Genomic DNA, 13,319 nt, shown 5'->3' with positions numbered 1-13,319 from the left:
ATATCACTGGCATATCTGACATCCATTTATAATCCTGATATAATGGAGAAACCCTCAATTTAATGGACACTAGTCTTGTAAATGGAGAAGTCTGAACAAAAAAGTTTCCCTTTGCTGAGGTCCATTAAACTGAGATCTAATAAATTGAGGCTTTACAGTACACTCACTGATATGTGTACATACATCTGTGAATTTGTTAACTTTAGCAGGAATAGCTGATGAGAGCTCAAAACAAACCATTAAATGAACTGTGTTAAATAAACATTAAATATACTGTACAGGTAGTCCTTGACTTACGACCACAATTGAGCCAAAAATTTCTGTTGTTAAGTGAAACATTTATTGAGTTTTGCCCCATTTTATGACCTTTCTTGCCACAGTTGTTAAGTGAATCACTGCAGTTGTTAAATTAGTAATCCAGTTGTTAAGTGAATCTGGCTTCCCCATTGACTTTGCTTGTCAGAAGGTCACAAAAGGTGATCACATGACCTTGGGACACAGCAATGGTCATAAATACAAACCAGTTGCTAAGCGTCTGAATTTTGAACACATCATCCTAGGGATGCTACAAAGTTTGTAATTTTGAAAAACAGTCATAAGTCACATTTTTCAGTGCCATTGTAACTTTGAATGGTCGCTAAACAAACTGTTGTAAATTAAGGATTACTGTATAATTTAACAAAATAATGTCAGGTTTTATTGCAAACATTGCAATTATTTTACATTAGGTAGAATTTCAGAGGTCTTCAAACTTGGCAGCTTTAAGACTTGTGGACTTCAACTCCCAGAATTCTCCAGCTAGCTCTGCTGGCTGGATAATTCTGGGAGTTGAAGTCCACAAGTCTTAAAGCTGCCAAGTTTGAGGACCTCTGAGTTAGATCAATTTTGTAGCTATGCAAATGTCCTAAGCTGATATAAAAAACATAAATTCAGATTTAACAGATGTTTAGATTTACAGTATAGGTAGTCCTTGACTTACGATCACAATTGAGCCCCACATTTCTATTGCTAAGCAAAACAGATTTGTGAGTTTTGCTCCATTTTATGCCCTTATTGCTAGAGTTATTAAGTGAATCACTGCAGTTGTTAAGTTGCTAGCATGATTGTTAAATGAATCTGGCTTCTCCATTGACCTTGCTTATCAGGAGATCGCAAAAGGTGATCACATGATCCTGGGTTATTGCAATTGCATCATAAATACATGCCAGTTGCCAAGCATCTGAATTTTGATCACATGATCATGGGGATGCTGCAATGGTTAAGTGTGAAAAAGTGTCATAAGTCACTTTTTTTTTAGTGCAATTGTAACTTCGAGCAGTAAAGAAATGGTAACTACCTGTAAATAACCCCCCCCCCATGGCATGTTAAATTGAGGCTGTACTGAATTTTATACAGAAGAAAGTTATAATGCAATTTATGGAAATTTATTTTTTGTGATTTATAAGATATATAAAGAGTTTTATAGGAAGTTTGTCTGGCTTGTAAAGTAAATATTTTGATTTAATATGATGAGATTATATATGGACATTCATGGGATTTGAATCTGTGCTAATGCACTATATATTTTAAAAAGCTTCCTTTAAGGCCTGGCAATTAGGAACAGACTATTTCAATTTAGTGGGTAATATACAAAATTCTTTGTGAAAGATCAAACAAGTTCAATAGTATATTTATATTCCAAAAGTGTACTTCTGCTATTTTAAGGAGACCCGTAATTATGTAATTAAGCTTAAAGTTCACAAAAAGCTTGGATTTTAAGATACTGTGGTAAAATAAGTGATGGCTCAGCAATTAAAGACGCTGACTTTGTTAACTGGAAAACTGAGAGCCCAGGTTTGAGATCCAAGCACTGCTTGATGGGGTGAACTTCCATTACTTGTCCCAGCTCTTGCTCACCTAGCAGTTCAAAAGCATACTAATGCAAGTAGATAAATAGGTACCAGTTTGGTGTGAAGGTAACAACAGTCCGTGCGCCTCGTTGTATACAGTGGTGGGATTCAACTGGTGTAACAACCGGTTCGCTGAACGCGCGTGGTGCATTTGAAAACAGCTCCAAAACTTACCTTCTACTGCAGCCCCGGGTGAGTAAAACAGCTGAGGCATGGCAATCCGCTCTGTCATGCCTATCAGCTGGGCTTCAAGCAAAGGAAATATAGGTCAGTATAGCGCAGGGGCGGGTGGGCCCACCTGATTGTCGGAGCGAACCGGTTCGCTCTCAGCTGATCATCAGAGCTACCGGTTTGCCCAAACCAGTCTGAATAGGCTGAATCCCACCCCTGGTTGTATAGTCAGGCTGGCCACATGACTATAGACGCGTCTTCAGATAATGCCGCTCCCTTGGTTAAGAAATGGAGATGAGCACTGCCCCTAGAGTCGATCATGACTGGACAGAGGAAACCTTTAACTTTAAAAAAATTTCCTTAGTGTAAGATTTTGTATGAGTAATCTTATAAATTAAAATATTCAAAATATCTTTGAGGCTTCTCAAATATCTGTGTCACATTGCAAACTGCTTAGGAAATACAATAATCAGTATTTATATACAAAAATTACTTGAAGAGAAGTACCAACAATCCTATGGGACATGAACAGATGAGGGTAATGATGCTGGGCAGTTGGCCTATATATTATTAAATTTTTTTAAAAAGCTATTTATCTGACTAAATCTCGGATCTACATCCATGTAAATTTAGTTTTGGGGTAATTATGGAAGTTTTTTTTTTTTCTAAAATAGGCTTTGAAAAAAAATAAGACTTGTATGAAACTGAAGTTTAGTTAACTAGTTTAATGTCATGAGTTATGGGTAGTACTCATTTAGCAACACATTTGGGACTGGCAACTTAGTTTCTAGATGATGTAATCATTAAGTGGAAAATCATGTGACCACAAGTGCTTATGATTTTACTTCAACTTTCCTTTCCCCCCACTCCTCTGGCCTTTGGAATACTCAACTGAGCACTGGGATAATTAACAAGAAGGGAATTAATGTTTGTATTTACATTCATTGCAGAGGAAGGGATTACAAGAGTAAGGAGGCTCAGAAAGAATTCTCCCAGCCAGAAGCTATTTAGGAGGCAAACAAAAGCAGAAAGTGTGAAAGTGATTAAAGTCTTGTCAGTTATAGGAAGCAGTTATCAGCCATCTAATTAAAGGCACATATCTGAGCTCATGAGCTTGGTGTTAGCATCTTTGGGGGAAGAGCTTTGCTCCCAAAAAAAGCAGCTCAGTGATTATTTAAGCAATCTTGGCATTCTGTGTGAGTAAAACAAGAAACAAGAAAAAAGAGTCTGCATCAGATACAGGACAATGCATACTAACTGACTGTAATGGTGAACATGTGACTATGATAAGAGATGCTGCAAAGGTCCTGAACACTTTGGTTGCAAAATTATTTTTTCAGCATCTTTGTACCTTCAAACAGTCATTGCACAAAGCAATCAGTAAGCAATGTTTATTTAGCAGAACATCCCCAAAGATTTGTTGCTATTAGAACTTTAAGAGTAAATAATGTTGACTTTTAAGATTAAGTTTAGGTTTTAGATAGAAGCAACAGCTTATATTAATTACAGTATCTTTTACTTAGCTAAAAATTAGATACAATCGTGATGTATTAAAAAAATGAGATATTTCAATTAAGATAAGTTAGAATTTCATCTTGAGATTCTTTGAACAAAATTCTTGTAAATATAAGTGTAGATATTAATCCTATTGACTTATAAAGCTTCATGAATATTCTTGTCTTCTTTAGTATAGGAATTCTCAAAGTTTATTTTACATGATCCCTTAGATTTTATATAATCTCATCAAGAATAAAACTAAATAAGTAAATTATATAAAAGTACTTTAATTAGACAGTACTTCCTGCTAAATATTAGTACTTTATTTTACTGTGTGAAAATAACATTTATAGAAGTCTTTTTTAGTGAGTTGGATCCAGAATTCCTTCAGAAGATAATTCTTTTTATTGATTTCTCCTTCCTCTTATTCTGTAGAAGAGAGAGAGATCTCCTAAAACTATAGAGGCAATAGTACAGGGAAGGTGGTACAGACCCCTGGCTAAAGATGAATGACCAAAAATTGTCTCCTACTTTGCTCCAATGGGCTATTTCCATTGTTCCTTCAACAAAGCAAGATGCCATCTCTTCAAAATAGGGACAAGACGGATCCAACCTAGTATACTGCACCATGAACAGTGTGTTCTAAGAAATATACATTTGAAATATTTCTCTTAATTTCTGTGTAAACAATTTATTCAGGACTGAAACTGACATATATGTTATTTCACAGCTTAAATAAGAAAGATATGGCTTGATGTTTGAAGAACTTCATATAAAATGGAATTGTAAAAGTTTCTACTAATTCTTCCAGAATTTGTTATTTTCAGGACACCAGACAGGTGTTTTTTAATCTGATGATAGTATTAAACATTTGTCTCCTTTTCTATATTCTTTATATTGCATCAGAAATCCTCCCTGTGGCACAAATAAAGTTTTTTTTTTAACTTTAAAATATTGTTGCCACAGGGAGGTAGAAGACCTTGATGAAAATATGGATAATTAAAAAGATCCTCCTTCATTTACCTTATGGGGGGAGAAAACTGCTCTGGAACAGTGTTGGTATGTATATTTTTTTCATAGTTGTCTATAACCATACATATTTAGAAAAACTATTCCCATTAATAAGAAATTCTCAGATATATTCTAAAACAAGTTTCTTTTTTTCCCCCAGACTGCTTACTACTTAAAACTATTATGGAAAGAAATCCTGTAACTACTCCAAACTTGCATTTCCTTTTTATGAATGACCTAAACATAAATTTCATTCTTCCTCTGGATTTTTCAACTTGTTAAAATTAATTGTACTTTATGTAAATTATTTTTCTGAATATTAAATTTGATTCCAAATCATAAAAGATGTTTTGTAAAATAGCAATATTGTAAGATTACAATGTTTTATCATTGATGTTTAATGACAATATTCAAAATGTTTTCCTAATATATATAAACTCAGTATGCTTTAAAATTTGTTAATAGGGAAATGATGAATCTCTCTGAAGAGCCTTGGTAGTACAGTGGTCTAAGGCACCCTGTTATTAAGCTGGTTATTAAGACCAGCTGCCTGCAATTACTGCAGGTTCGAATCTCGCCAAGGCTCAAGGTTGACTCAGCCTTCCATCCTTTCTAAGGTAGGTAAATTGAGGACCCATTTGTGGGGGCAATAAGCTGACTTTGTAACTTTGTATAAATATTCAAAAGGATGAAGGCTATTGCTGAGCACATTGTAAGCCGCCCTGAGTCTCCGGAGAAGGGCGGCATATAAATCAAATTAAAAAAAAAAAGTATAATTTAATCTGAGTTTTAATTTTTGAGTTAGATCTGACAGGTAGCTTTAACAAGGAATTTTTATTCAGGGGCAAGGAAAAAATGATAGTGTTTTAGCAACACTGCTTTCCTTGTCTGAGCTCAGAAGCCAAGCAGGTTTTTGTCTGAGTAGCCTTGGATGGAGAACCTTTGGTGAATATTAGGGCTGTAACAGACTGGGAAGTGAAAAAACTATTTTATTAGAAACCAGTGAGTGGTTTGTCACTACAAAAACCCATGTGGATATGCCCATCTAGTCACTATGCTTGATTTGAAAGAGACCCATACAAAAGGTTTTGCAAAGCACTGAGCTTGAGTATGCCTCTCTTTTTTCCTATGCATTTAGCAAGAGAAAAAAAAAGTCAAGGCTGAGTTGAACTTGCTGACTCTTCCCCAACCCTCTTCTCCAAATCCTAGTTCACCCCTTTCAGCAATATCTGCAACAAGGGAGGCCATCACACCAATGCTACAATTAAGGTGTATCAAACATCTAACAAAGTAGACAAATTGTGGCATCACACAAATGTGATGTCTTTTGCCTCTTTGCAGATACCTATCTTTCCTTTTGCACAAAAGGGAATACAATGGATAAAATACTCAAGTTCACTGTTTTACATGGGCCTAAGTCACTGGTGACATGCTACCAGTTCGCACTTGGTTCGGGCAAACCGGTAGTGATAAAAACTACCGGTTTAGGTGAACCAGTAGTAAAAAAAAAAAAAGCTACCGGTTCATCCAAACCAGTATTTCCGACGATCAGCTGTCCTGCACAATTTATATTCGCCAGAAAGCAGAAAATCCTGCTTTCCAGCAAATCTAAATCACGTGGCACAACTGTTCCCCCCCTCACTGTTCTACTTATCTTGTTAAGTTTCCTTTTTCTGCGCGAAGCGCATTTGGTGTGAATTGTGCATGCGCGCGCATTGTGCTTTTGGTGTGCACTGCGCATGCGCATGCAGCGAACCGGTAGCAATCCACGGAGGATTTCACCACTGGCCTAATTACTATGTTTTAAAAGTTACATGCAAAGTTATGGAGTAGCCAAGCCAATTCCAGGAAATCAATCTTTTGATTTAAGCATTTAGTAGATATTTGTACTTTGGAAGTGAAATTGTTGAAATAAAATTGCTTTGAAAAACAGCTAAATTATCTTTATAAACTAAAGCTGCAATTCAGCACTTGTGTAATTGAGAGTATAAGTCCCATTGGAGGAGATTTTCAAAAGCATTCTTATTGTGAACATCTAAATTTTTTTCTAGATCAGTTATGTGGAACAATATGCATGTTCACAAATGATTTTAAGTCTCACTGTAGTCAGTGAGGTACCTACAAAATACACAAGTGTGGACACCTTTTGATGACTCACTGGCTACAAAGGATTCAAACTGAGTAGAAGCAACTATCTTTCCTTCTCCATGGATGCTTCTTTTTCAGACAATAGCCTTTTAATGTACATAATTGAATAGTTAAAAAAAAAGGTAGTAAAATTCTATGAAGAAAAATATTTGATGTAAGAGTTTTGTTAATTCTCGTAAGACTTCTGGCAGTAATATTAAGGAAAAATGCATTAAAGCAAATATAACTTGGAGGGATTCATGTTAAACCATAAATTGGAAGAGTCAGCAGTAGGAAAACATGTGACTGATATGTTTGCAACCTGTGTATACTATACTGTTTACAATATCATGTTATGGGCTGTACTGCATTAGTGGCTGAATTTGAAACAGTCCGCAGTCGTTCTTGAATGTAATTCCATAATATTTCACTTCATCTATCAGTTTTGTGTCATAGGTAAAAGCTACATGTAAGAAAATATGCAAATAATTTGCATGAAGTGCAGAATGTCTGCTGATGTAGACAAAAACTCGTCAGCAACTGTTGTCAACAATGGAGAGAATAAACACAAAGTGGATGAAGTATGCTTAAAAAAAGTGGAGTAGCACAACCACCTTTGAAAATTGCTTGTTGTACTTGACAGTTTGTAATACTGTATTGTAACTATGCTTCCTCCTCACGGGTCCGCTACCATTGCTCACATCATGGGTTTAAGAAACATCAGTTCTTGGGGAAAAAAAGAGATTTCTGCGTCGTGGTAACCTTGCAGAACCGTGGGACTTAACTAAGACAAAATAGTGCACGGCACTTTCACGGTCATGTAACTCTCAATTCACAGCCTGCAGCGCTTTAACAGAATTCGGGCTCTTTCAGGATTCCAGAACTCCGGACAACGTGGGGTGCAAGCTTGAACAACTGCCGACGATGCGAGCCAAGTGCCGCCTTGCAAAGAGACGGGAAGGAGCAGGCGGCAACCGTGCCAAAGAAGCTGCGTCCACGCCGAAGAAAGAATGAAAAGTTGGCTCTTCGTCTGCGGCCACGTCGTCGTCCTTTCTCCATCCGTGAAGATGCGAGAAGTAAAGGAGAAGCGAGCAGCTCCATGCTTTGCGCTCCGCCGGACCTCCTGAAATGGAAAGCTCAGCCGGGCAGCCTCGGGAGCAGGTGGATCCCTTCCCGCGGCGGTGAGCGGAGGAGGCGGCAAGGCTGGCGGGCCGTCTCCTCGCCTCTTTCGCCTGCCTGACCCGCCGCGCTCGTTCCCCGCTTCTGGCTCCGGAGGGGAGGGCGCGAGCTGAGCGCCCGCCCGACACTTCCTGTCTGCGAGGCTGGCGGCGGAAGGATCGCGTGCGCCCTGCCTGAGAGGAAGCGCTTTTCCGCGGGCCCTTGCTTGCCGCTCCACGCGGGAGGGCGAGAAGCGAGCCGAGCGCTGGCTTCGGCGTGGCTGGCCGGGAGCGAGCGTGCAGAGGAAGCTCCGGCCGAGCGGGGCCCCCGGTGACTCTGGTGTGGCGGCGGAAGCGCGCGTCCGTCGTTTTAAGCGGGGCTGCGCGCCGGAGCGCGCGCGCCCGAGCGCCAGGAAGCCCCTGCGGGTCAATGCGAAGCCGCCGCCGCCGCTCGCTCCAGCGGCATAAACATGGCGACTTCCCTGCATGAGGGGCCCACGAATCAGCTCGATCTGCTCATCCGCGCCGGTAAGCGGCGACGTGATCCGGCGGGGCTCTCCGGCGGGGAGGGCGGCCTAAAATAAAAGAAACGGCGAAGGGTGGACCAGGCGGAGAGGGAGGTTGCGCACGCTGCTGGCGGGCTCTTCTCGGGGGCGGCACTAGCGCCCGAGTAATGGAGGGAGGACGAATCCAGGAAGTGATCACCTTGGCGTGCTGTCCGCGTTAGCAACCTGACCGCGCTGCGCCCGCAATGTGGGGCTTTGCGTCCGTGCGTGTTTGGGGCGGGCGCCGCCGCCGCCGCTTGTCGGGGCAAAGCAAGGGAGCGCGTATGGGTTCCCGTCGCCGCTGCTGCTGCCTTTCGAGCCTGAACCAGGAAGAGCAGCGCTTGCAATTCCGCGCCAGGATGCTCAGGAGTGGAACGGCGCCTTCCTTGCAGCGTCTCCTGGGCGGAAGCCTCCTCTCCCCCCCCCCCTCCTCCTCCTTCTCCCGTGTATGATTAAGAGGCGCTGCGAGCGGGCTTCGGAGACTTCGAAGCCTTCCTCTCCCCGGTCCTGCCCGCCTGCTAAACTTTTGTTTCTCACGGGGAGGATGTGGGAACCGCCTGAGGCCACGGGGTGTCAGGGGCAACAGGTGCCGGGAGTCCGGCTCTCGTGGGTGGGGGTGCGAACGGTGTGCGATTATCTTTTATTGAGGAGACCGAATCCATTTCCCCCCTTCTCCCCCCCCCCCCAAATAGCGGAAGCGCGGAGCTCCCTCAGGAGCCCTGTACGCTGGGTGAGGGGAGGGAGAGACGGGCTCGTTGGCCAATCGTCTGCCAAGGATGTTCGAAATCTGAATGCTGAAGTCTTTGCTGGGCGGGGCTGTTCTCCTTCAGGCCAATAGGCATGGAGGAAGAATTGAGCGGCGGCTCTCTGTGCGCTGACAATGCAAGCACGGAATTGGAGGGAAGAGGAAGGATTGTAAATACGGAAGTGAGGGCGGGGCTCGTGTGAGTGAAGCGGGATAGAGGCGGAGAATTGAAGTGGCTCTCTAGATCTCGTAATTATTCTGTGTGCAGATTAAAACGATGTAGCTCATCAACGTATGTTGATCCATCCTTGATCAGTTTTTTAAAAATATTTTGGTTCCGTTCGGTAGAGAATAAACTTTAATGGTGGTTATTCCATTCCTTTCTGACTCCTTTTCAATTTTTGAAGTTAGGTTTTTTGATTGTATCCCCATGCATATGAATTAACGCATTCTTTTCTTGCCTGTTTTTTTTTTTGTGTGAGTTGGTTGATTGTAGGCTTCTACAGGGCAAAATATTCCTGATGAATCCTCTTAAGCTCAAAAATGATTGGACTGCTTTTAAAAGACAAGTGCAAAAGGAATATTGTAATTAGGTATTTTTTTTTTTGTCTAGGGCTTGTACATGAATGCCTCCTGCCAAGAACAAAATAAGAGTGCATGGCTTTTAGGAATGGTGTATAATGCCAATCCCCTCTTCATAAAAAAATTCTGTGTAGCAAAACCGCATCTTGCAATAGAGATTGGTATTAAATACCTGTTATTTCACTTTGTTTGTGTTCCTAAGGATGATTTAATTCATTGGCTGATTTATTGCAATATTATTAAACTTTATAAATACTTGAATTACTAGAGAGAAAATATATATTGAAACATACAGTTAAGAGCTAGAGGGCAAAGAGAGCCAGTGTAGAACAGTAGTTAAGGTATTAAACTAAACTCAAGTCCATCCTAAGCCATGGAAGTTTGTTGGTTGACTTTGGCCTACTCATTCTCTCTCAGTTTGGAGTTGTTTTGGATGGATGAAGTGAAAGGAGATTCCTGCCTTGGCTATCTCAAGTAATGGATAAAAGGCATTTAAAATCTTAGAAGCAGAGTGGATTTGATTTAAATCGAGTCGATTTAAATCATGATTTAAATCACTAGTAAAAAGACTTGATTTAAATCAACTCGATTTAAATCATAATTTTTAAAGAGCAACTGTCATCTCTGCTACTCCTTTGACCTGCTGTTGACTCACTGATAGTCCCAGTGTTGTAGAATATACAGCCTTGTGCTTCATAACTAAGCTCCATTTCATGCTGAATAAACTAAATTATTTATGTATCTTAAATAGAAAACTATCTTACGACAGATTTTTACCCAAAAGTTTTTTATTAAAATAAATTCAATAAAAATCAAAAAAATCTGATTTAAATCAAAAAAATCCGATTTAAATCAAAAAAATCCGATTTAAATCAAAAAAATCCAATTTTTTGGATTTTTTTTAAAAAAATCATTGATTTTTATCCACCCTGCTTAGAAGAGAAACTTTGCAGAAGTGGTTGCCCATAATATAAGTGTTTTCCATGTGCAGTTAAAGAGAAAATGATAGAAACGTATCCAAAACCAAGTTGGTAGTAAAAAGACTATGGTTTTTCATTGAGTGGATATAAGCAGTAGGTGGAAAAAGGAACAAAAAAGAAGAATAATAAAAAAAAAGAGAAGGAAGAGACCCTGGGTGAAATATAACATAAAAAAACCAGGAAAACTGAATGGTTTGGGAGAGACGTAGACTGGCTACAAAATGATGATGTCAGTAACAGGTAAAATTGTTCTGTAAAACTGAATTTTAACACCAATTTCAAATGCTATTCATTTGAATGCTTATACTGGGGTAATTATTTCAGTGCATATAATGCTCCATTTTTAACGCCTTTAGTTTATTAATCATGAATAAGAAAACACAGATTAAAATATGAATTTAATTGAATTCATATTTTCTTGCTCATTCTTAGGATTTTAAAGCTGTGGTTATAATTATTTTAGAAGAGTTATTTCCCATTTAAAATGGGTATGTGCACTGAAGTGAATTTCTGTGCTTCCATGACAAGCAACTAATGTTATATTAATCTGTTTTTATTTTTGTTTAATTTTCATAACTGCTTTTCCTATATGTTGCAAATGGAGCAGTGAATGCAAACATCCAGTTCCAACTATGCAAAACAGCTAGTGAATTAGACATAACCGCATGCCACTGGTCTTTAGAAAACTTATGGTGCAGAAGATACAGTCAAGATGCTTGGGAAGAGGGTCTTGTACTAGTATGACATTTAATATATTTTAGGACTGGAGTTCGAACTTCTGTTGTCTTTTTCGGTACAAATCCTAGAATTTAGGATTAGTACCTACTAATCCTAGTACCTACTTCTGATCCCAGTATTTCAGATTTTTTTTGCATTGATACATTTATTTAACATTTTTAACCTTACCCAATTCATAGACCTGGAATAATGTCCAAAAGAGTAAAAACAGAATAAAAACAGAAAGACAATATAATTAATAGAAATCCTTGAAATCCTTAAAACACAATAGAATTGTGTTATTTTAACAGTTTTATAGAATTCATTAAATTAAACCTCCATAGGAAAGAATTTGCAAAATACAGGTGTTTATGTCAGAGAGCCTGCCCCCCTAGTCCATCTTTCCCTCACCATAAGTATGGATTTCTATATTTTTTTCCTGTTTATGTTTTCAGGAACTATAGTTCCTTTTGTATTCTTTCCTCTGCAAAACCCCTCTTTTCTGAGCATTTAGGAAATACAGAAAATGCATTACAGAAAATAGCATTTAGTACACACATAAATTACAAATGTTGCCTTAATTAAAAGTTTATAATACTGTAAGGCAGGGTCCCCCAACCTCCAGGTACTAGTCCATGGCCCATTGGAAACCGATCTGTTCAAGCGGTAGGTGACCACCCAAAGCTTTATTTGTGCGTGCGCGGAATTAGGTTGCACATGCAAAAGCATCTCCTCCTCCCTGCCACCACCGCTGCTGTCCATGGAGCCAAAAAGATTGGGGACCGCTGCTGCAAGGTATTTCATATCCATTTTCCAGCAAAATATATCTATTAAACTTTAAAGATAGCTGGATAACATAATCGAGTCATTAAAAGAAGGAAAAAGTGAGAGACTGTGAGTGAAAAACAATACATTAAGACCATGCAGGTATGCCTCACTTAGTGATTGCCTCATTTAGCAACTATTTACAGTCATGGCAGCATTAACTTTATGATCAGTCCTCACATTTACAACTTTCCTAGGTCTGTAAAGCAAAGAAAAATACAAGTAAAATCATGTTTCACTACTTTGCTTAATGACCAAGTTGCCAGTCACAATTTGGTCACTAAACAAGGCTATGTTTAATGTGAATTGTACATAGATTATATGTCAAAATATAAACTCTAAAGTCCTAATTTTGGATGTAGCACAATTCCATGTATTGTAGTCTAGACAGGATTTTTAGATAGATTTGAATTCTACATCAGATTTACTTTATCTAGACATTGAAGCAAATTCCCACAATTTGATTAGCACATAAATGCTTTAAGCTGTTTACCAGCACCAATTCAACATACTTTGAATGTATGAATTATTGGTGAAATTTAATATAAATTATTCAGGATTAAAACTTCCAAAGTTTGTTCCATTCTGTGGTATATTATTTACAATACTGTTCAACTTTATAATATTGCTGTCATATCTGGACAAAGGATCAAATTATATTTCTGCCATTTTTTGGAAAAACTCCCTTTAGCAATCAAGAGTCAAGTGATATATCACTGATAAAACATACCAGTTCCCTCTGAATATACATAATACTTGAGGTAAATTTAATATTCAGTTGTGCTAACAAATGTTCAGTATTATGTGGTATAAGATTTTCAATTTTGGTCAGACCTTTTGCTTTGTTATTGAGTGTTTGTTTCAACAAACATTCCTAATGACAGCATTAAGAAATTTGCTCAAGGAGGCTCAGAGCAACTTGATTAGATTCCATGATTCTATTGTTAATACGACAAAGTTTAGATCTCTTAATCCACAATACTCATTTACTCTTAATTGGTTCCTCTAGTTTCAAATAAATAGTACAGCAACAATAGAATTATGAAACAAAGAGGAATATTGGGGAAAAAATT

At 38.8% G+C, this 13,319-nt stretch overlaps 1 protein-coding gene across 2 annotated transcripts in view; it reads left to right on the top strand.

Annotated features, from left to right (window-relative positions):
- Nucleotides 1-13,319, top strand: part of ELF2 (E74 like ETS transcription factor 2) — a 59,305-nt gene that overhangs the window by 30,413 nt on the left and 15,573 nt on the right. Inside the window, exon 1 of one of the 2 annotated variants that reach the window (XM_070948306.1) lies at nt 8,234-8,380. The exons of the other annotated variant lie outside the window; for it this stretch is intronic. Within the exon in view, the coding sequence (XP_070804407.1) occupies nt 8,323-8,380 (58 nt within the window). The 5' untranslated portion in view covers nt 8,234-8,322. Of the gene's footprint in view, nt 1-8,233; nt 8,381-13,319 lie in introns of those variants that run through there. 2 annotated transcript variants of the gene reach the window in all.

Source organism: Pituophis catenifer, unplaced genomic scaffold, assembly GCF_029215685.1.
Source record: "Pituophis catenifer annectens isolate HBS135680 unplaced genomic scaffold, rPitCat1.0.hap2 SCAF_8, whole genome shotgun sequence".
Classification (NCBI taxonomy): domain Eukaryota; kingdom Metazoa; phylum Chordata; class Lepidosauria; order Squamata; family Colubridae; genus Pituophis; species Pituophis catenifer.
This window is presented reverse-complemented; position numbering and strand designations above follow the sequence as displayed.